Genomic DNA, 23,973 nt, shown 5'->3' on the forward strand with positions numbered 1-23,973 from the left:
AATTTGAATACCTTACGTTGGGAATGCGCTGCCCAGTCTCCAGGTAACGGATCGGAGCTGGAGGACTGAGAGCCGCCTGGTCCTCCAGCCAATCAGAGTGAATGAGAGGCGGGGCTGGATGACTGAGAGCCGACTGGTCCTCCAGCCAATCAGAGATAATGAGGGGCGGGCCTGGAGGACTGAGACTGCCGCTTGGCCCTCCAGCCAGTCAGAGTTAATGAGGATGGAGGACTGTGTCAACCATTTGAGTGAATGAGGGGCGGGACTGGAGGACTGAGACAGATGCATGGTCCTCCAGCACGCAGTGAATGAGGGGCGGGTCTGGAGGACTCAGAGAGCCGCTCGGTCCTCCAGTCAATCAGAGAGAATGAGGGGCGGGGCTAGAGGACGGAGATAGCCACTCGGTCCTTCAGCCAGTCAGAGTGAATGAGGGGCGGGGTCTAACCTTATTGTTTCCCCTCCCCATCCTCCACTCACTGAACAAATATTTTGGGCATTAACTTGAGCCTGGACCTGGGAAAGAATTTCCCGAACCAGGATCAGGGAGCTGACAACTATTCATCAGGTTTTGCGGCTCCACAGAGTATTTCCAAATCTTTCCACCCACCTCCTTAGTTTTGCTCGGGCTTTCCAAAACGAACAGGCCCATTATTCCGAATGCGCATGCTCCAAACACCGACAATTCCGCTTGTGGCCCAACGTCGACCGGTAATGCGCATGTCCATAACAGAGAGGCAGCTGCGCATGTGCAGAGACCCACCCCCCCGCCCTGACTTCCCGCTGAAATGTTGACGAAAGGAAAGAGTGGGCCACCGGAAGGACTTTTGCCCTCCAGCCAATCAGAGCGCGGGCCTTGTGTGAATGACTATTGAGCTTTACCCATACTGATACTTCCTCTTGTCTCCAACATCTGTGAGTAAAACAGTTTCTTTTCTCCCCCTTTCCATTTATTTTCTCATTCTGATCTTTAATTGGTGACTTGCAGCAACCGAAGGGAAAGGAAGTGAATCCAGGGAGGGTGCAGACTCTGCAAAGCTTGGCCCAGGTCTCTCTCTCTCTCTCTCTCTCTTAAAGACATTGACATCCTTTGCTCCCTCAGCTTGACACATTTATTTGTCTGGCTAAAAGGATGGTACCTTTTATGATTCGCCAGACCCGAGAACACCAAGCTCACCTGTCTGCCACCCCCGAGAACAAAACCACACAACCTAGTCAGATGTCCCCTGTCAAGCTCCACTTAACACAGGAGGAGGTTGTGTTGACCCTGTACAGTCTCACTCCACACCCCCTCCACAGAAACCAGATCCAATTCCCCCTTCCACTTTCTCCTCACCTCATTCAGTGGAGCTTGCTCTGCAGACTGTAGATATCTGAAATCCTACCCTCGCCCACGTCAGCAAGAGATAGAATCCAAATCATCAGAGACGGCAGGGGTGCTAAAGGAAACGCCGAGATCTTCTTACGTAGGAAATCATGCATCTAAGAAAATTAGAGCTCGCGAGTTGTAATTTTTCCACCAGTTCTCAAAACCAATAAACCTGCCGTTCACAAACAAGTCACCAAACTTTTCCAGAGCTTCCCTCCTCCAGGACCTAAATCTAAATCCGTAGGCAAAAAGTGATGAGTCCCAGAGAGAGGGGCCAACAACAATATTGAGCTGAGCCAATAGCGTTGCCTGAACTGTCTCCAAACCCTCAGTGTAGCCACCACCACAGGGCTCAAGGTACATTTCACAGGAGAAAACGGAAGCAAGGCATTAACCAAGGCCCATAAACTGGACCCTGACAAGTGCCTGTCTCCATCTGCCCCCATATAGAATTCAGATCTCTGAATAACCCCAGCACCCTTTCAATATTGGCTGCCCAATAATAGAACAAAGAAAAGTACAGCACAGGAACAGGCCTTTCGGCCCTCCAAGCCTGTGCCGACCATGCTGCCCGACTAAACTACAATCTTCTACACTTCCTGGGTCCGTATCCCTCTATTCCCATCCTATTCACGTATTTGTCAAGACGCCCCTTAAATGTCACGATCGTCCCTGCTTCCACCACCTCCTCCGGTAGTGAGTTCCAGGCACCCACTACCCTCTGTGTAAAAAAACTTGCCTCGTACATCTACTCTAAACCTTGCCCCTCGCACCTTAAACCTATGCCCCCGAGTAATTGACCCCTCTACCCTGGGGAAAAGCCTCTGACTATCCACTCTGTCTATGCCCCTCACAATTTTGTAGATCTCTATCAGATCGCCCTTCAACCTCCGTCGTTCCAGTGAGAACAAACCAAGTTTATTCAACCGTTCCTCATAGCTAATGCTCTCCATACCAGGCAACATTCTGGTACATCTCTTCTGCACCCTCTCTAAAGCCTCCACATCCGTCTGGTAGTGTGGCGACCAGAATTGAACACTATACTCCAAGTGTGGCCTAACTAAGGTTCTATACAGCTGCAACATGACTTGCCAATTCTTATACTCAATGCCCCGGCCAATGAAGGCAAGCATACTGTATGCCTTCTTGACTACCTTCTCCACCTGTGTTGCCCCTTTCAGTGACCTGTGTGGACCTGTACACCTAGATCTCTCTGACTTTCAATACTCTTGAGGGGTCTACCATTCACTGTATATTCCCTACCTGCATTAGACCTTCCAAAATGCATTACCTCACATTTGTTCGGATTAAACTCCATCTGCCATCTCTCCGCCCAAGTCTCCAAAACAATCTAAATCCTGCTGTATCCTCTGACAGTCCTCATCGCTATCCGCAATTCCACCAACCTTTGTGTCGTCTGCAAACTTACTAATCAGACTAGTTACATTTTCCTCCAAATCATTTTTATATACTACAAACAGCAAAGGTCCCAGCACTGATCCCTGCGGAACACCACTAGTCACAGCCCTCCAATTAGAAAAGCATCCTTCCATTGCTCCTCTCTGCCTTCTATGACCTAGCCAGTTCTGTATCCACCTTGCCAGCTCACTCCTGATCCCGTGTGACTTCACATTTTGTACTAGTCTACCATGAGGGACCTTGTCAAAGGCCTTACTGAAGTCCATATAGACAACATCCACTGCCCTACCTGCATCAATCATCTTAGTGACCTCCTCGAAAAACTCTATCAAGTTAGTGAGACATGACCTCCCCTTCACAAAACCATGCTGCCTCTCACTAATACGTCCATTTGCTTCCAAATGGGAGTAGATCCTGTCTCGAAGAATTCTCTCCAGTAATTTCCCTATCACTGACGTAACGCTCACCGGCCTGTAGTTCCCTGGATTATCCTTGCTACCCTTCTTAAACAGATGAAATATGGCTAAGCCTGTCTCTCTCTCTCTGCAGGAATGTCCTACAAATCCTCGGGGTCCTTCCCACCCAAATGAAAGAAGTAATCAGCGTATTGATTTTAACATTGGATGATTTGTGAAGAAAGATAAAAGATAGGGAGACATTGGAAAAGAAACAGCAACCTCGGAAGGATGTTCATGTTAACCATCTGAACCCTGTCGGCTAAAGACAGTGGGAGGTTGCCACCTCTGCAAATCTGCCCTGACCTCATTCACCAGCCGAGCAAACTGACATTTCTGAAGAGAGGCCCACTCGTGGGCTACCTGGATTCCCAGATAACCAAGCTGGATCTGGCAAGGTTAAAAGGCAACATCCCCAGGTCAGCCCCCCTCTCTGGGGGATCACCAGATAATATGAGCTCTTGTCCGGATTTACTCTGTACCCAGAAAAGGAGTCAAAACTCCACAAAAGCTTCATTATCTCATCCATCATGGAGACTGGGTCCGTGATATAAAGAAGCAGATCATCTGCATACAGGGACACCCTGTGCTCTCTCCCTCGCCTCTCTAACCCTGTCCATCACCCGGAAAACCTCAACGTAGTAGCCAATGGCTTTATTCATAGTATTATCGAATTCCTACAGTACAGAAGGAGGCAATTCGGCCCATCAAGTCTGCACCGCCCCTCTGAAAGAGCATCCTACCTAGGCCCACACCTCTACCCTATTCCTGTAACCCAACCATCCCCTTTTGGACACTAGGGGGATGTTTATCACGGCCGGTCCACCTCACCTGAACATCTTTGGACTGTGGGAGGAAACCGGAGCTCCAGGAGGAAACCCACTCAGATACGAGGAGAAAGGGCAAACTCCACACAGACAGTCACCCAAGGCTGGAATTGAACCCGGGTCCATGGTGCTGTGAGGCAGCAGTGCTAACCACTGTGCCACCATGCCACCCCAAGGCAAACAGAAGCAGAGACAGTGGGCAACACTGCCTTGTGCCCCTATCCAACTGAAAATAACCTGAGCTCAGCATATTTGTATAAACACTAGTGGTGGGAGGCCTTTATAACAACGGATCCAAGGTATGAATTTCTGCCCCCCAATCTGCTCCATGAAGTTAGATGGGTTCTTGATTAATAAGGGGATCAGGGGTTATGGGGAGAACGCAGGAGAATGGGGATGAGAAAATATCAGCCATGATTGAATGGCGGAGCAGACTCGATGGGCCGAGTGGCCTAATTCTGCTCCTATGTCATATGGTCTTATGAAAGTCACCACCACTTTGGCCACCCCGAAGGAATCACAGACCTGGGCATAGATCGGTCAGACTAGGATCCAAAACACAATTAAAGTCTCCCCCCAAGATTAGCTGATGTGTGTCCAAGTCAGGAATAGAGGTCAGTAATTTATTAATATAAACTGTGATCGTCCCAATTCGGAGTGGACACATGTACTGGGACTATCAAGGTGCCCACGAAAGACCCACTGACAATCACGTGTCTCCCATTCGGATCTGTCAGAATTCGAAAAGCTGAAAAAGAAACGCTTTTACTTATCAACACTGCGGTCCCCTGGGACCTACATCTGTCCCACCCAAGCCTTCCGTAACCGTGTCTGATCCTGACCCGCAAATGGCTCTCCTGCAAAAACACCACATCCGCATTCAAACTCTTCACATAAGCGAATATCCCTGGTCTCTTCACTAGACCGTTCAACCCCCTCACATCCTCACATTCCAAATGGCCAGTCGGATTGAGGGTTTACCCCCACCCACCCCGTACCCCAGTCAGCCATATCCACCAAAAGAGATCATTCTAAAATGACTGAAAAAGTATCGGCATCGAGCCCACCTGAGTCGGCCACCAGGCCCCCAACAAAACAGAGCAAAGAGCAAGCTGTAGTCACTGTCGATAAACCCTCCCCATCCCCCAGCTCCCCATCCCCCAGCTCCCCATCCCCCAGCTCCCCATCCCCCAGCTCCCCATCCCCCAGCTCCCCATCCCCCATCTCCCAGCTCCCCATCCCCCAGCTCCCCATCCCCCAGCTCCCCATCCCCCAGCTCCCCATCCCCCAGCTCTCCATCCCCCAGCTCTCCATCCCCCAGCTCCCCATCCCCCAGCTCCCCATCTCCCTGCCTCTCATTAAAACCACAACCAAAAGCCCGAAGAACCCCCCCAGACCCTTAGCTCAACAATCCTTGCTCAACAATCCTTAACGCCAAACAGAACCAACACACTCAGCCCATAATCTAAAACCTATACTATGTTAATGAGCTGCAGTTACCCCCACCACTTCGTTCCCATTAACTACCTTCTTCAGCTCGCAGGGCAACTCCCCCCCCGGGGCATATAAAACTGAGTAACCATAACAAACCCCCCTCCCACCTGCACCCAACTTTAAATAAAGGAAACCCCCACCCCCACAAAAAAACAGTCAAATACAAACTGGTACAAGAAACCCCAACAAGACCCCAAAACCACAATCCCTCTCCAAAAACAACAAGACCCCATATATAATACAAAAATACCGAGCCTGAGCTTCCTCACAAAAGCATCGGCATCATCCAGCGCCTCAAAAGTAGTGGTCTTTTGAATTAAAACTCACTGGGAGGTGTGCTGGGTAAACCACCCCAAACCGAACACCACGTATGAAAAGTGCAGCCTTGGGCTTGATAAATGCCGCCCTCTTTTTTGGCAGCTCCGCCCCCACATCCTGATGGGGCCTGATGGCATGGCTATCCCATTTGTAGTTACAGTGATCATTCGCCCACCTCAGGACTCGTTCCTTATCCCGGTAACTGTGGAACCTGACGGTAATTGCCCGAGGTGGCTCTCCTGGGCAAGGCGTCTGACAGAGCGAGTGATGGGCCCCATCCAGCTCAGGAAGGAACAACTGTTCACCCTCCCCACCATCTTCCCAAACATCCTGGACGTGTATTCAGTCGGGTGCGGGCCCTCCAATCCCTCCAGCAGCCCCATAACGCGAAGAGTTTGTCTCCTGAAGCGATTCTCTAAGTCGTCTACTTTGGCACATAGAGATTTGTTATTATCAGCCAAAAGACCATCTTAGCCTCTAAAGAGACAATCCGCTTGCTCTTCATCGAAAGAGCCACCCCCATGCCCTGCACCCTTTACCGTTTATCAATTGAATAGGAGCTGGGGGCTTCTCGGTTGATATAGGGAAATCCTCGGAGATAGTCGGCTGTTGCTAAGATGCCCATGAGCATCTCAACTGACAACACTATAACTTTCGCTTCGGCAGCAGCCGCCGCCATTTTGTTTCCAATGAGCCTGGAAAAGAATCTGAATCGGATGACGATTCTTTGCCCGCTGGCTTCTTCAAACTTGGTTTCTTGGACATTTCCACAGTAATTGAGCTTTATCCCATTGACAAATTTGAAATATCCCCAAACCCCCTCAAAGACCGGGTGAAAAAGATGGAAAACAAAGTCCCCGGATGAGAGCTGCCTCATATGCGGCCGCTCCCGACATGTCGCAACCGGAAGTCCCCGTGTGTTCTGAGTTTCTGTCCTGTACTGACACTGATGTGTTTTGTAAATTGTTTTTACAGGATATTAGAAAAGGACGAATTACAGACAGATATCTCAAACTAAGCGTCTCAATCAGACTGAGTCACTCGATTCATCAGGGCATGAACATCATCGGACTTTGAATCTAGAAGGAGAAATGTTTGCCTCGTCTGTTGGCTTGAGAAGATTTTAAAACATGAGTGTGACTGGAAAAGCACCGAGACACACACACCCGAGTGAGAGTGTTCCAGAGCACTGACTGTGGAAAGAGCTCTAATCAGTTACACAGCCTGAAAAAACAGCAGGAAGAGACCGTACACGTGTTCTGTGTGTGAACAAGGCGTCAACTGATTGTCCGCCCTGGAGAGACACAAATAGACCCAAAATATGGAGAAACGATGGAAATGTGGGGACTGTGGGAAGGGATTCAGAGTCCCATCTGCGCTGGAGATTCATCGACGCATTCACACTGGGGAGAGGCCATTCACCTGCTCTCAGTGTGGGAAGGGATTCATTTCCTCATCCAACCTGCAGAGACACCAGCAAGTTTACACAGGGGAGAGGCCGTTCACCTGCTCCCAGTGTGGGAAGGGATTCACTCAGTTGATCAGCCTGCAGATACACCAGCGAGTTCACACTGGGGAGAGGCCGTTCACCTGCTCCCAGTGTGGGAAGGGATTCACTCGCTTATCCCACCTGCAGACACACCAGCGAGTTCACACGGGGGAGAAGCCATTCACCTGCTCCCAGTGTGGGAAGGCATTCACTCATATGTCCAGCCAGCAGTCACACCAGCGAGTTCACACTGGGGAGAGGACATTCGCCTGCTCCCAGTGTGGGAAGGGATTCACTCGGTTATCCCACCTGCAGATACACCAGCGAGTTCACACTGGGGAGAGGCCATTCACCTGTTCTCAGTGTGGGAAGACATTCACTTTGTTATCCAACCTGCGGGCACACCGTCGAGTTCACACTGGGGAGAAGCCATTCGCCTGCTCTCATTGTAGGAAGGGATTCACTCGGTTATCCAACCTACAGAGACACCAGCGAGTTCACACTGGGGAGAAGCCATTCACCTGCTCTCCGTGTGGGAAGGGATTCACTCAGTTATCCCATCTGCAGGCACATCAGCGAGTTCACACTGGGGAGAGTTTGTTCACCTGCTCTGAATGTGGGAAGGGATTCCGTGATTCATCGCAGCTTCTGAGACACAAACAAGTTCACAAGTGATTACAGGGGTTGGATTCTGCTGTTAGTGTTGCTACTCTCAATTACATCCAGGACTACATTTTGTTCATTCTGACAGTTGGTCAATGGGGATGGTTGGAGAGTTTCCTCTACTGGACTGGCCGGTCTCATGACTTTGACTCCAGTGGGCTGTTGCTCTTCGAGCCTTGTTGCGAATACCTGGTTTCAAATTTCACAAGGATCACAGATTGAAAGTTGGTTTGGAAGTTGGAAGATGCTTCCTTCCCATTTCTGTTTGGATCCCCCTAAAGCATGCCACCTTGCCATGGAGATGGGCCATGGAGGGTACATGGTTCTTTTGTTTAATTTATCTCTTGTGTTTCTCGCAGAAGAAAATTATCAAGGTATGGGGCAGGTTGTCTGACATGGACTGAGAAACAACATTAAATGGTGTGATGGGAGACAGGCAATAACTAATATTTCAGGGGATTGGTTAGCTCAGTTGGCTGGATGGCTGGTTTGTGATACTGAGCGACACCAACAGCATGGGTTCAACTGCCGTACCGGCTGAGGCCATCCATGAAGGCCCTGCCTCCTCAACATTGTCCCTCGTCTGAGGTGTGGTGACCCTCAGATTAAATCACCACCAGTCAGCTCACTCTCTCTCTCACAAAGGGGGATGCTCGTATGGAATTCTGACAATGGTACCAGCCAGTAACAAGGTTAAGATAAGTGAGTTATGTATACACAAGACCCAAGGATGGTCGATGAGGGGGTCTGGAAGGCATCATGAGTTCATGAGTAACCCCCTAGCTGTCCATGAGCTGATCACGCAATTCCCTGCTGCCCAGTAACCACTTTCATTGGGTCTACCAGTCAATGTGTGTAATCTACAATCATTGTGATTGGATCGTGTCCGGCTGAGTTGGGCTGACTAACTATTTGAAATTGTATAAATGATGATGATTCCCTTTGTTCAGTGGAGAGGTATCTGCCTTTGCCCAGAGGCTTACTCCCCGCCGGTGTTACAACAATAAACTGTTTGGTGTTTGAAGCAGACCTGAATGTCGAGGGATTCTTTTGGATTCATTCCCGCTCACAGGAGCATAACCTACTTTTGTATTCAATTCCCCCACAATAAACAATAACATTCTATTAGCTTTCCTAATTACTTGCTGTACCTGTATACTTGCCTTTTGTGATTCATGCTCTTGGACACCCAGATCCCTCTGAATCTCAGAGCTCTGCAATCTCTCACCGTTTAGATAAGAAGCTTTTTTATTCTTCCTGCCAAAATGGACAATTTCACATTTTCCCACATTATTCTCCATTTTGCATATTTTTTCCACTCACTTAACCTATCTATATCACCTTGTAACCTCCTTATGTCCTCCTCACAATTCACTTTCCTACCTTTCTTTGTATCATTGGAACATAGGAGCAGGACTTGGCCATTCAGCCCATCGAGCCTGCGCCAACATTCAATACAATCATGGCTGATCATCCACTTGAGTGAGTCTGTGTGAGTGAGTGAGTGATTGAGTGAGTATGTGGGAGTGAGTGAGTGATTCTGTGTGAGTGAGTGAGTGAGTGATTGAGTGAGTATGTGGGAGTGAGTGAGTGATTCTGTGTGAGTGAGTTTGGGTGAGTGATTGAGTGAGTCTGTGTGAGTGAGTGAGTCTGTGGGAGTGAGTGAGTCTGTGTGAGTGAGTGAGTGAGTCTGTGTGAGTGAGTGAGTGAGTCTGGGTCCCCCACACTATCCCCATATCCCTTTGTGTTATTGGTATTTAGATATCTGTCAGTCTCTGCTTTAAACACACTCAGTGACTGAGCTTGCACAGCCCTCTGGGGTACAGAATTCCAAAGATTCACAACCCTCTGAGTAAAAAAATGTCTCCTCCGAGACCGGTCCTAAGTGGCTTCCCCCTTATTTTGAAATTGTGTCCACTGGTTCCAGACTCCCCAACCAGGGGAAACATCTCACCTGCACCTCCCCTGTCTATTCCTTTCAGTATTTTGTAGGTTTCATTGTGATCACTTCTCATTATTTGACACTAGAGAATACAGGCCAGGTTTCTCCAATCTCTCCTCTAAGGGCAGTCCTGCCATCCCCGGAACAAGTCTGGTGAACCTTTGTTGCCCTTTCCCTCTGGCGACAAGGGCAGTAAAACTGCACACAGTCCTCCAGCTGCGGTCTGACCAAGGTTCTACACAACAGGTACATTCTGGACAGTCTCACGGCTTTGTGTTTATTTTATCCTGGATAGTATGGGGGAGGCGGTGGCCTAGTGGTATTGCCGCTGGACTAGTAATCCAGAGACCCAGGTATTATTCTGGGGTTCGAATCCCACCAGGAAAGATGGTGAAATTTTAATTCAATAAAAATTTGGAATTAAAAGTCTAATGATGACCATGAAACCATTGTCAATTGTTGTAAAAACCCATCTGTTTTACTAATGTCCTTCAGTGAAAGAAATCTGCCATCCTTACCTGGTCTGGCCCACACGTGACTCCAGAGCCACACAGATGTGGTTGACTCTTAACTGTCCCCCACTGTAATGACCTAGCAAGCCACTCAGTTCAAGGGCAATTATGAATGGGTAACAAATGCTGACCCAGCCCGTGATGCCTCCATCCCAAGAAAAGAGTTTTATCAGGTGGATCTAAAATGAATACATTTGTCTCTGTTCCATTGAGTCTACAGCACAGGGCCCGGCCAGTCGGCTCAATTGGTCTCTGTCAGTATTTATGTTCCGCATGAGCCTCCACTCAGCCCTCTTCATCTCCCCCCATCAGCATCTCCTTCTATTCCTTTCTCCCTTGTCAAGATACAGCTGTTCATGCAGCATTCATGCTGTTCACCCCAACCACTCACTGTGGTAGTGACTTCCATATTCTCACAACTCGCTGGATGAAGAGGTTTCACTTGAAATCCCTATTGGATTATTGAACCCCTGAAAATGGATTGAAAATGCACGCAGCATTTGACAGAGATTGGATGAATTGTCAGCGCAGATGGGGCAGCATGGTGGTGCAGTGGTCAGCAGTGCTGCCTCACGGCGCCGAGGTCCCAGGTTCGATCCTGGCTCTGGGTCACTGACATGTGGAGTTTGCACATTCTCCCCGTGTTTGCGTGGGTTTCACCCCCACAATTGAAAGATGTGCAGGCTAGGTGGATTGGCCATGCTAAATTGCCCCTTAATTGGAAAAATGAATTGGGTACTCTAAATTTAAAAAAAAGATTTGTCAGCACGGATAGAGATAAATGTGTGTCCTGATAGACATTACAGAGACTTGTTTGAAAGGGGACCAAGGCTGGAATCTAAATGTTGAAGGGTATTTGACATATTGGAATGCATGAAGCTCGGAAAAGATGATGGGATTGCTCCTGTTCATTAAGGATTACATTAGTTCAGTACAGAGAGATCAACTTAGCCTGAACGTTAAGGGTGTGGAATCAGCTTTGCTCGAGATAAGAACAAATAAGTTACAAGGTCTCTTGTGTGAGTAGTTAATGGGCCTCCTAACAGTAGTTACATTGTAGGTAGAGTGTACAGGAAGTATTAAATAAGGCTTGTAATTAATGTACCACAATAATCATGGGTGACTTTAGGCATCAGTTAGGACGATGAGCCTGACGAATATTAATCATGAGGAAGTGACACCACAATGAGAAACTGACATCACACATCAGCAAGGTGACCGATATCCTTCAGAGAGCAATCAGACATTGATCGTGCCCCATTTAACCAATCAGGGACTGATCATGGGCTGCTTGGGCCAATCAGAACCACAGGAAACTACCAGCCATGGTTAGAGGTAGGTACTAGAAAGGGTTAATGAGCTACAATTCTCTGGAGCTCGGTGCACAACTCAACATGAAGTAAGAGGATAGACTTCAGTCAACAGAACAAGAGCCAGCTCCACAGTCACCTGGAAGCTGAGAGCTGGTGATCCAGAGTGAACGGACTGATCCACTGCCTTTGTTAATTATTGTGATTTTGTACTTATTACAATTAACTTAATAAATTCTGTGACAATATTCTTGTACCTGGAATGGTCTGCAACTAGTCAGGAGCTGCAGGTAACTTTCACAACACAGTCTGACGTGTAATTGATTTGAGTGTTACAATTGAGATTGGAGCCAAACCCGGATCTTACAATAGGATCGAATTTCACATTTCATTTGGGTATCCTGCACTAACAGTGATGGCTTTTGTAAACTCCTTTTACAGGATATTAGAAGGGGAGGAGTTACAGACAGAAACTTCACACCAAATATCACATCAAGATGTGACAGAGTCACTCGATTCATGGGAGCTGAATATCATCGACCTTTGAATTTAGAATGAGAAATGTTTGTCTGTTCTTCTGCTGAAAGAGATTTTTAAACATCACTCAGTGTACAGGCACTGAGCCAGGCTCATTCGAGTGAGGCATCACTAAAAAAATCCATTTTATATTTTGCAGCTCACTCAAAGATGGAAATTTCAACACACATTTCTCCATCTTGTATTTTTTAATGTTTTGTTTGCCCGTTAAATATCCTTGCCCTCTGGATGTTTCATTACAGAACTCAGCTCAAAGACATCAAAACTTGTATCCGGCCTTGCCTGTGTGCCCCATTCATCAATTCAACTTTGCAGTAGTTCAGTCCCAGCTTTGGAAACATCTTCATCTTTCTGTGAGGCCCCGGCCCCATTGACTGTGACAGGGTTCATACTGTCTCCGTGAGATTGTTGATGTAAAGTCACGTCAGACCCACACTTCCCGATTTCCAATCCAATTTATTTAAAGGTCCCAGAAGTCTGACTCCAACCTTAAATGTTGTTCTGATCCTGTCAGTAACATTGTTTTGGAACTCACTAGTACCACCACATAGGCAGTCATCAACATGCATCATAAAGATGCCCGAGAGTTTCCTGCCTTCGTACCAATAAAGCACGGCAGCTTCTGCCTTCAGGTAGGGACAACCTGACTTGGACAAAACTGATCTAACTGAGAAGTGCCATACACTTGAAACATTGTTCAAAACATAGACAAACTTATTGAACTTCCAAAGTCTTCGATCTCCATCTGGCACCGTAGGTGGTTGCAGAAACACTGCCCTCTGGAGGTGATCCCCCAGCGCAAATGCAGCTTTTATATTTCTTGACTGAAGGTTCCGAGAAAATGTCACGAAAAGGGCCAAAGAAATTTCAAAATTACCTTTCCCGCTGTGGGTGAGTCCACTCTGACCTCTTTCTCTCCGAAGACTTCTTCAAATTCCCGCGTCACTGACCTCACCTTGGGCCTTATAAGTTCCATCTGGTTGGACCTTTTCTGTGCAGATCCATTGATGTGATGATGCTGGCTGACCCCTATCTGGGACCTCTGACCACACGCCAAACTCTGTCCAACTGCCTAACTCTTTCTGTTTCACCTCCCGTACGCCTTTATCCCCTCATATTTTGGCAGCTACAAAACCCTCTCGGTCACGGGGACTTCAGTATCGCCCCCAAACATATCCTTGGTATAAAACCGACAATTCCCTGCCTGAAATGTTCCAGTTATTGAAATTGCATTGAATTGATGTCAAAGAAACAGACCAGAAACAGCTCCCTGAGGTTCTGAGGAGTCCCCAATGGTCAGTCAAACTGAACTAAACACGGGTGGTATAAAACAAACAATACTCACCCCGGTATCTGCTGTCCACGGGGACTTTCCTTTAACCAGAGCCGTCAGTGGATCCTGTTCCTGACACCAGGTTGTTTTGGGACAAATGTCACTCGGAGTCTAGAGTTGGGTAAAGTTTAGGAATCTTTATTACAAACACGCAGGGAATGCTTCAGCGAACCGAAGCACCTCAAGGAGTAGTTACAATAACACACGTTTATACACAGTACAGTTGCAGCTGTTTTGTCTGCAGGTTAGTGGGAAAGTACAGGACGTACTTTAGCACCTTGATACTGCCGATACTTCCAGTCAAGGATGTTGGGGTCCCTGTCGGGACAGGAGATGTGTTGGTGAAATTTTGGCAGTACACTCGAGGTTGGCCTGGTTGAAGTCCCCGGCCACGATGAACAAGGCCTCCGGGTATTCTGCTTCATTGTTATTTATAGCAGTGCGGTGTACAATTCATCAAGCGCCTTCTTCACTTCCGCCTGGGGTGGGATGTAGACCGCCGTGATGATGGCAGAAGAGAATTCCCATGGAAGGTAGTTTGGACGGCACTTCACAGTCGGGTATTCCAGATCCGGGGAGCAGTAGTTCGCCAGGGTCACCACGTCCGAGCACCAGGAGTTGGCGAGGAGACAAACACTTTCACCCACTCCAGGTTCAGTCCTGGATGTGATTAACAGCAGAATCTAACCCAACATCACTTGTGAACCCTTTGGTGTTTCAGCATGTTGGACGACTGAGTGAATCCCTCCCCACAGTGAGAGCAGGTGAATGGCTTCTTTCCAGTGTGAACTCGCTGGTGTCTCCGCAATCTGGATGATGTTTGAAACCTCTTTGTGCAGTGAGAGCAGCTGAACGGTCTCTCCTCAGTGTGAATGCGCTGGTGGGACATCAGTAGCTGAGCGCTTTTGAAACCCTTCCTGCAGTCAGAGCATTTAAAGGGCCTGCTCTTGGTGTGAGTGACATTGTGGCTACGCAGGTTGGATAATTGAGTGAATCCCATATCACACACAGAGCAGATGTATGGCTTCTCCCCGGTGTGAACTCGCTGGTGTCTCTGCAGGTGGGATAACTGAGTGAATCCCTTATCACACACAGTGCAGATGAACGGCTTCTCCCCGGTGTGAACTCTCTGGTGTCTCTGCAGGTGGGGTAACCGAGTAAATCCCTTATCACACACAGTGCAGATGAATGGTCTCTCCCCGGTGTGAACTCGCTGGTGGGTCTGCAGGTTGTGTAAATGAGTGAATCCCTTATCACACACAGTGCAGATGAATGGCCTCTCCCCGGTGTGAACTCGTTCGTGTCTCCGCAGGCTGCCAATGTCAGTGAATCCCTTATCACACTGAGAGCAGGTGAAAGGCCTCTCTCCAGTGTGGACTCTTTCGTGTCTCCGCAGGCTGCTAATGTCAGTGAATCCCTTATCACACACAGTGCAGATGAAAGGCCTCTCCCCGGTGTGAACTCGTTCGTGTCTCCGCAGGCTGCCAATGGCAGTGAATCCCTTTAAACACTGAGAGGTGAAAGGTCTCTCTCCAGTGTGACTGTGTTGATGCCTTTCCAGCTCGTGTGGGGCTGTGAATCCCTTCCCACAATCCTCACATTTCCATGGTTTCTCCATAGTCCAGGTGATCTTGCATCTCACCGCGTTGGCCAATCAGTGAAGCCTCGTCCACACACATAACACCTATACAGTCTCTCCCTGCTGTGAATGGTGTAGTACTTTTTCAGACTGTGTCACTGGTTAAAGCTCTTTCCACAGTCAGTGCTCTGTAACAGTCTCACACGGGTGTGTGTGTGTGTGTCTCAGTGCTCTTCCAGACACACTAATGTTTAAAATCTCGTGAAGCAGACAGAATAGACAAACATTTCTCCTTCTAGATTCAAAGGCCGATGATCCCAAGAATTGAGTTACTCAGTCAGTTCTTGATGTGATATTTAGTTTGCGATATCGGCCTCAAACTCCTCTCGTTCGAACTTCCTGCAAACAGATTTTACAATAGTAATCATTGTCAGTACAGGATAGAAACTCAGAACAGACAATTCTAGTTTATATCGAACATTCTTTCCTCTCTCTTCCCCTGAAATGCTGTAAATCTCAATCCCACACACTCCAAGGCAGGCCAGCAGCACGGTTCAATTCCCGTAATAGCCTCCCCGAACAGGCGCCGGAATGTGACGACTAGGGGCTTTTCACAGTACCTTCATTTGAAGCCTACTTGTGACAATAAGCGATTTTCATTTCATTTTCATTGTATCTAATATTCACCCTCCCAATTCTCCTGAAAGTGCTGATTCAGGCTCATTGACAGATCCAAGCTCACTGCTTCCTGTCCTGGACACAGAGACCTGAAAATCTTCATGCAGGCTGCCAGACAGATATATGTCGATATTACTGGATGAAAAATGTGTGTAATATACAGATTGTATTCACTTATTTTCCCTCCCAGTTTTCGTGAAGGCGCTGATCAACAAATCTAAACTCGCTAAAACCTGTACAAGAGTAGAGAATCTCCATATAAGTATATTTACTGATTAGAGGTAGGGAAATTCTGAGGAAGAATTTTATTTAGTCATGACAGGGAACTCACTGCCCACAAGGGTTGTGGAAGTCGAGATGATCAATAATTTAAAGTAAAATAGGATGGTCACGTGAAGAAAATAAACTTTCAGGTGAACAGGGATATCGAGGGGGAATGGGACTGACTGGATTGCTGTACAGAGAGTCAGCATTGAGTTGAGTTCCCAAATGGATTCTGTCAGTGCTGCAATGACTGTATGACTGGAAATATATAATGTAGGTACAGTACTACGTTACAAAAGTAGAAATAATAATCCATGTATTTTATTACAGAACCATCAATAATACCATACAATACATACCATATAACAACACTAGACATATCTCTGTCCAATATTAAATTTTAAAAAATTAATTTACGGGATGTGGACAATGCTGGTTAGGCCGGCATTTATTGCCCTTCCCCAGTTGCCCTTCCGAAGTAGTGGTGAGCTGCCTTCTTGAACTGCTGCAGTCCTGGAGGAGTAGGTACATCCCCTGTGCTGTTAGGGAGGGAATTCCAGGATGTTGCCCCAGGGACAGTGAAGGAATAGCAATATATTTCCAAGTCACGGTTGTGAGTAACTTGGAGGAGAACTTCCAGGTGGTGAGCTTCCCAGGTTTCTGCTGCTCTTGTCCTTCTAGATGGTAGTGGTTGTGGGTTTGGAAGGTGCTGTCTGAGGAACCTTTATGAGTTACTGCAGTGTATCTTGTAGATGGTATACACAGCTGCTACTGTTTGTCGATGGTGGAAGGTTTGAATGTTTATGGAAGGGGGTGCAATCAATTAGGCTGCTTTGTCCTGGATAGAGTAGAGCTTCTTTGTTGTTGGAGCTGCACTCATCCAGCAAAGTGGAGCGCATTCGATTACACTCCTGACTTGTGCTTGTAGATGTCTGGTGGACAGGCTTTGGGGTATCAGGAAGCGTGTTACTCGTCGTAGGATTCCCAGCCCTTGATCTGCCCTGGTAGCTACAGTATTAATATGGCTAGTCCAGTTCAGTTTTTGATCAATGGTAACCCCCAGGATGTTGGTTGTGTGGGTGTCAGCGATGGGAATGCCACTGAATGTCAAGGGGTGGTAGTTAGATCCTCTCTTTTCGAAGATGGTCATTGCCTGGCACTTGTGTAGCGCAAATGTAACTTGCCACTTATCAGCCCAAGTCTAGATATTGTCCAGGTCTTACTGAATTTGGACATGGACTGCTTCATTATCTGAGGAGTTGAGAATGGTGCTGAACATTGTGCAGTCATCCGTAAACATCACCACTTCTCACCTTATGATGGAAGGGAGATCATTGATGAAGCAGCTGAAGATGGTTGGGCCTAGGATACTGTCCTGAGGAATTCCTGCAGTGATGTCATGGAGCTGAGATGATTGACCTCCAATCACCACAACCATCTTCCTTTGTGCCAGGTATGACTCCAACCAGTGGAAAGTTATCCCCCGATTCCCATTGACTCCAGTTTAGCTGGGGCTCCTTGATGCCATACTCGGTCAAATGCTGCCTTGATGTCAAGGGGAGTCACTCTCACCTCACTTTTGGCATTCAGCTCTTTCGTCCAAGTTTGAACCAAGGATGTAATGAGGTCAGGAGCTGAGTGACCCTGGCGGAACCCAAACTGAGCGTCCAGGAGCAGGTTATTGCAGAATAAGTGCCACTTAATAGGACCTTTGATGACTCCTTCCATCACTTTGCTGATGATGGAGAGTATTCCGACAGGGAAGTAATTGGCTGGGTTTGATTTGGCCTGTTTACTGACCCCATCAATGCCAGCCATCTCCTGGAGAAACCAGCCCTTTAATTGTGAACATCCTTTTAGCCAGACAAATAAATGTGTCAAGCTGAGGGAGCAAAGGATGTCAATGTCTTTAAGAGAGAGAGAGAGAGAGACCTGGGCCAAGCTTTGCAGAGTCCGCACCCTCCATGGATTCACTTCCTTTCCCTTCAGTTGCTGCAAGTGACCAATTAAAGGTGAGAATGAGACTAGGGGGAGAAAAGAAAGTGTTTTACTCACAGATGTTGGAGACAGGAGTCTGTCTGCAGCTCAAGCTCATTCAGGGTTCAAGGAACAACAGCTTTGCTCCGCAGAAACCTCCTTTTCCAACTTCCGCATCTGATTGGCGGAGGGGCAGATCCTTTCCGGTCCTCCCAGTCTTTCCATTGGTCAACATCTGAGTGGAAAGGTCAGCGGAAGTGAGCTCTCCTGCGCATGCGGAGCTGCCCCTCTTCCTGAGACATGCGCAGTCCCGGGTCAGGGTAGGGGGAACACCGACAGTCGGAACTGTCAGCCGGTTGCCTGGAAACCGTTTCGAGGATGTGTTGGGGAAGAGAGAACAAAGGGTGGGGACGGGGCTCGCGTGTCTGCGCGCCGGCGTGTGCGCACTAATGCATTGACGTCACCGCGGAGCGGATCGATTCCTATTGGCTGATTTAGAGGATGAGCTCCTTTGTGATGTCACAATGTGGAGGTTGGACAATGAGTTTCAGACTAAAACTTCCTCCTCTGGGCAACATCTGGGAATCAAATCAATGTCTCCCCCTTTCATAAAGTCATAATGTGGAGACCGGCGTTGGACTGGGGTGGGCACAGTAAGAAGTCTTACAACACCAGATTAAAGTCCAACAGGTTTGTTTCGATGTCACTAGCTTTGGAGCGCTGCTCATTCACCTGAGGAAGGAGCAGAGCTCCGAAAGCTAGTGACATCGAAATAAACCTGTTGGACTTTAACCAGAAGTTCATAAGATATAGGAGCAGAATTAGGCCATTTGGCCCATCGAGTCTGCTCTGCCATTCGGTCATGGCTGATCTCATCCTGGCCTTATCTCCACTGTCCTGAGAGTTCTTCAGAATCATTGAACCCGATTAAAAATCTGTCCAACTCTAAATTTACTCACTGTCCCAGCTCCACCGCACTCTGGGGTAGTGAATTCCACATATTCACAGCCCTTGGTAGAAACAGTTTTTCTTCAACTCTGTTTTGATTAGGGCAGCACTGTGGACCAGTGGTTAGCACTGCTGTCTACGGTGCTGAGGACCTGGGTTCGATCCCGGCCCCGGGTCACTGCCTGTGGAATTTGCACTTTCTCCCCATGTCTGCGTAGGTTTCACCCCCACAACCCAAAGATGTGCAGAGTTGGTGAATTGGTCACACTAAATTGCCCCTTAATTGGAAAAAAAAATAATTGGTTACTCTAAAAAAAAATTTTTTTTAATTAAAACTGTTTTGAATTTGCTACCGCTTACCGTAAGACTATTACCTCTCGTTCTGGAATGCCCCACAAGAGGCAGCAGCCGCTCCAAGTCTACTTTATCTTTCCATTTCTTTTCTCATCCTGAGGGGTCATTGGTAACTTGCAGCAACTGTAGAGAAAGGAAGTGAATCGAGTCTATATGTTCCACACATTTTGAGTTCAGTAATATAGACATATTTATGTCTGGCAGTCTGCATGGAGATTTTCAGGCCTCTCCAAGATGGGAAGCAGTGAGCAGGGATCTGTCAGTCAGCCTGAATCAGCACCTTTAGAGAATTAGGAGGATGAACATTACAGAGTGAGAATGGAGGGAGTGTGTGTTGGATGGAAACTAGAATTGCCTGTTCTCAATTTCCATTTATAAATTCCTTTTACAGGATATTAGATGAAGATTTGCAGAAAAAAAACGAACGTCACTTCAGGATTTGGAAGAGTCACTTGGTTTATCAGGACCTGAATATCATCAGGAAAACTATCACTGCAAAAGACACATCTGGGGTTAAGGATTGCCAGTCAGGCGAAGGAACAGAATGGAAGTAAACACAGGAATGAAGAATCACATTGGGCTGGTACCAGGAGAATTGAGTGACAACTTCAGCGACAAAACCATGGAGTGTGATTTTTGATTGTCTTAAAAGTAAAAGGGCAACATTCTATTTATAGTTCAAGGGATACGTTCCCTATAAAAATAGTGTTAAGGCATTGTTGCTTCTAGTTTGTTGCAGTAAAAATCATAAAACATGATGTTTTTGTCTTATGACTCATTAATTTGTTCACTGGGTATAGAATTTATCTTTTAAAATTCCTGATCTTTTCAGAGATCTTACACAGTTGGTTTTGAGTCACAAGTTTCAACTTCCCATTCAGCCTCAGGCAACTTGCTGTCTCTCTGTTGCTCATGTCAATGACAGCCCAGTGACAGAGCTGAGGGCTGGAGATGCTGTGACCCATTGTAGGAGCTGGGATCAGTAGAAAGAAGAACCGTTGTTTCTGGTTGAGCTTTGTGTGAGGTGTCTGACCATGATGATATATGCAATAGCTAACCAGGTAATATGTTGTGATGAGGGTTTAGAAACAGACCCTGGGTAGACGAGTTCAGTGAAGCTGTGGGCTCGTCAGCTGTCCAGTGAAACCAGGCATCCAACAGCCACAGAGACCTCGAATATTGGACACTGGGTTTAATCCTGTTCTGTATTAAACAGAAGACCTAGTTGATACTGGGTGATTGTGATATAGTTAATCTTACCCTTTATTCAAAATTGAATAACATTGATTCAAGTAAAGTAACTACCATGTCAATCTGTCAGTAAAGTGGTGTCAGTTCATGCAGATCCATGTCTGAACTCAATTCCATTACTTATTTTTGTTACTGACTAGACTGTCTCTCTCTTCTCTCCTCTCTCTCTCCTGCCTCTCTCAGTCTCTGGTGCTCCTTTCTCTCTGGTGCCTCTCACTCCCTCTGCTTCCTCTCTCTCCCTCTGTCTCTCTCAGCTGCCAATCACTCTCTCTCTTCAGTGCTTAGGAAGGCAGGTGGGATAGTTTCCTTTGGTAGCCGAGGGCTGAGATTATGAGAACAGGGAGATTGTGCTGGAACTGCATCAAACACCAGTTAGACCACAGCCATATTACATGAAGGATGTGATCACACGAGAGAGACGGCAGAGGAGATTTATTTATTTATTTATTTAAATTTAGAGTTCCCAATTAATTTTTCCAATTAAGGGGCAATTTATTTTGGCCAATCGACCTACCCTGCACAACTTTGTGTTGTGGGGGCAAAACCCACGCAAACGGGGGGAGAATGTGCAAACTCCGCACGGACAGTGACCCAGAGTCGGGATCGAACCTGGGACCTCATGCTGCCTGCTGCAGAGGAGATTTATGATGATGTTACCAGGGATGGAGAATTTTAACTATGAGGAAATATTGGATCTCCCCAGTGTGAATTCGCCGGTGTACAGTGAGTTGCTCCGATCGCATGAAACTCGTCCCACAGTGAGAGCACCTGAACGGTCTCTCATCAGTGAACAAGCTGATGGGGCATCAGTTCCCCGGACGTTTTATAGAATTTCCCACAGTTTAGACATTTGAAAGGTCTGTCTTTAATAATAATCTCTTGTCACAAGTAAGCTCACATTAACATTGCAATGAAGTGAAAAGCCCCGAGTCGCCACATTCTGCTGTCTGTTCGGGTACACGGTGGGAGAATTCAGAATGTCCAAATTACCCAACAGCACGTTAGATAAACTCGGTCAGTTCTCACTGGAACGACGGAGGTTGAGAGGTGAGCTGATAGAGGTCTACAAGTTTATGAGTGGTATGGACAGAGTGGATAGTCGGGTGCTCTTTCCTAGGGTAGGAGAGTCAAGTACTCGGGGACATAGGTTTAAAGTGCACGGGGAAATGTTCAGAACAGATGTGCGGAGCAGGTTTTTTACACAGGGTGGGAAATATATGGAACGTGCTGCCTGGGGAGGTGGTGGGAGCCGGTACCGTCGCGGCATTTAAGGGACATCTAGATAAATATATGAATAGGGTGGGAATGGAAGGATATGGACTCCATAAGTGCAGACAGTTTTAGTTTAGGCAGGTACCAGGGTCGGCGCAGGCTTGGAGGGCCGAAGGGCCTGTTCCTGTGCTGTATTGTTCTGTTTTTTTTTAAATTTAGAGTACCCAATTCACCTTTTCCAATTAAGGGGCAATTTAGCATGTTCAATCCACCTACCATGCACATCTTTTGGGTTGTGGGGGTGACACCCACGCAAACACGGGAAGAATGTGGAAACTCCACACGGACAGTGACCCAGAGCTGGGATTGAACCTGGGACCTCGGTGCCGTGAGACTGCAGTGCTACCACTGCGCCACCGTGCTGCTCTTGTATTATTCTATGTTCATCTCTTTCGGGACTCATGGGAGGAAACCGGAGCACCCGGAGGAAACCCACGCAGACACGGGGAGAACGTGCAGACTCCACATAGACATCAAACCTGAGACCCTGGCGCTATGAAGCAACAGTGCTACCCACAGTGCTACTGTACCACCCCAATATGATCCCACTAGTATTTCAGCAAGGCGGATGACTGCATGAATCCCTTCCCACAATCAGATGAATGGCCTCTCCCCAGTGTGAATTCGCTGGTGGACAGTGAGTTGAGATGATCGCCTGAACCCAGTCACACAGCGAGAGCACCTGAACGGTCTCTCATCAGTGTGAATATGTTGATGGGCCATCAGCTCCCAGGAGACTTATAACATTTCACATAGTCTGGGCATTTAAAATGTCTCCCATCAGTGTGAACATGTTGATGGTACATCCGTTTTCCAGAGCTTTTAAAGACATTCCCACAGTGCAGACATTTAAAAGGTATTTTGTCAGTGTGAACTCGCTGGTGTCTCAGCACGGTGGATATATGAGTGAATCCCTTCCCACACTCAGTGCAGGCAAATGGTCTCTCCCCGGTGTGAACTCGCTGCTGTTTCAGTCGCTTGGATGAATCAGTGAATCCTTTTCCACACACACAGCAGGTGAACAGCTTCTCTCCAGTGTGAACCTGCTGTTGTGTCAGCAAGTTTGATGACCAAGTAGATCTCTTCCCACTCACGGAGCAGATGAATGGTCTCTCCCCAGTGTGAGTGCGTCGATGAGTATCCAGCTCAGATGGGAAACCAAATGCCGCCTCACAATCTCCACATTTCCACGGTTTCGCGCCAGTGTGAATGCGCTTGTGTCTTGACAGGCCAGAAGATTGGCTGAAACCTCGTCCACACACACAACACATGTATGGTTTCTCTCCACTGTGAACGGTGTTTTTTCCTTCCATGTGAATCGATGGAATTCCCTGCCCAGTGAAGCAGTTGAGGCTCCTTCATTCAATGTTTTCAAGATAAAGATAGATAGTATTTTGAAGAATAAAGGAATAAAGGGTTATGGTGTTCTGGCGGGAAAGTGGAGCTGAGTCGACAAAAGATCAGCCTTGATCTCATTGAATGGCGGAGCAGGCTCGAAGGTCCAGGTGGCATACTCCTGCTTCCAGTTCTTATGTTCTTATATTATGTTCAAAACCTGTGAGGCCGGCACTAGGAAAAGGTGACCTTGAAAACTGCCAGATTTTCACAAAAGAACAACTGATTCACTGATGTCGTTCAGGGAAGGGAACCTTCCGCAGGTCTGGGCCAGAAACGTTTCGGGCCTCTGTGGTGGGAGGAGAGTGAGAAAAGATTGAGAGCAGAGGCGGAGAAGGAGAGGGAATTTATATTTCCAAAATTCAACCAGAACATTGACAGAATCTCCCAAACCCTGAACCTCTGCTCCTTGAAGGACCAAGATATCGGGTCTGTGAACACCATCACATCCAGGTTTCCCTCCAAGGCACACACAGTTCTGACAGTAAGTAATGGGTGAGCAGAAACTTTCTCCACTTCAATATTGGGAAGACATTGCGTTCAGCCCCTGTAACAAACTCCTTTATTAGCCACTGACTCCATCCCTCACC

At 47.4% G+C, this 23,973-nt stretch overlaps 1 protein-coding gene and 2 long non-coding RNA genes across 3 annotated transcripts; 2 read left to right on the forward strand and 1 right to left on the reverse strand.

The window, feature by feature from the left end:
* The first annotated feature begins 299 nt into the window (after nt 1-299).
* Nucleotides 300-9,060, forward strand: LOC140419946 (uncharacterized). The gene is made up of 3 exons (XR_011946104.1): nt 300-912; nt 3,335-4,366; nt 6,855-9,060. It is a non-coding gene; the product is annotated as an uncharacterized lncRNA (long non-coding RNA).
* Nucleotides 9,061-13,805: 4,745 nt separating this feature from the next.
* On the reverse strand, nt 13,806-18,377 carry LOC140419947 (uncharacterized). The gene is made up of 2 exons (XM_072503996.1): nt 18,242-18,377; nt 13,806-15,643 (listed from the first exon to the last, which is right to left on the reverse strand). Exon 2 carries the CDS (start codon nt 15,281-15,283, stop codon nt 14,360-14,362), a length of 924 nt encoding a protein of 307 aa, XP_072360097.1. The 5' UTR covers nt 15,284-15,643; nt 18,242-18,377; the 3' UTR covers nt 13,806-14,359.
* Nucleotides 18,378-18,446: 69 nt separating this feature from the next.
* LOC140422706 (uncharacterized) lies at nt 18,447-20,223 on the forward strand. The gene is made up of 2 exons (XR_011947560.1): nt 18,447-18,567; nt 19,857-20,223. It is a non-coding gene; the product is annotated as an uncharacterized lncRNA (long non-coding RNA).
* The last annotated feature ends 3,750 nt before the right edge of the window (nt 20,224-23,973 follow it).

The sequence above is a fragment of the Scyliorhinus torazame genome, chromosome 5, assembly GCF_047496885.1.
Source record: "Scyliorhinus torazame isolate Kashiwa2021f chromosome 5, sScyTor2.1, whole genome shotgun sequence".
Classification (NCBI taxonomy): Eukaryota; Metazoa; Chordata; class Chondrichthyes; order Carcharhiniformes; family Scyliorhinidae; genus Scyliorhinus; species Scyliorhinus torazame.

Bases quoted from the DNA above. Each gene is read 5' to 3' on its own strand.
- LOC140419947 (XM_072503996.1), bottom strand. From the start codon at position 15,283: ATGGAGAAACCATGGAAATGTGAGGATTGTGGGAAGGGATTCACAGCC.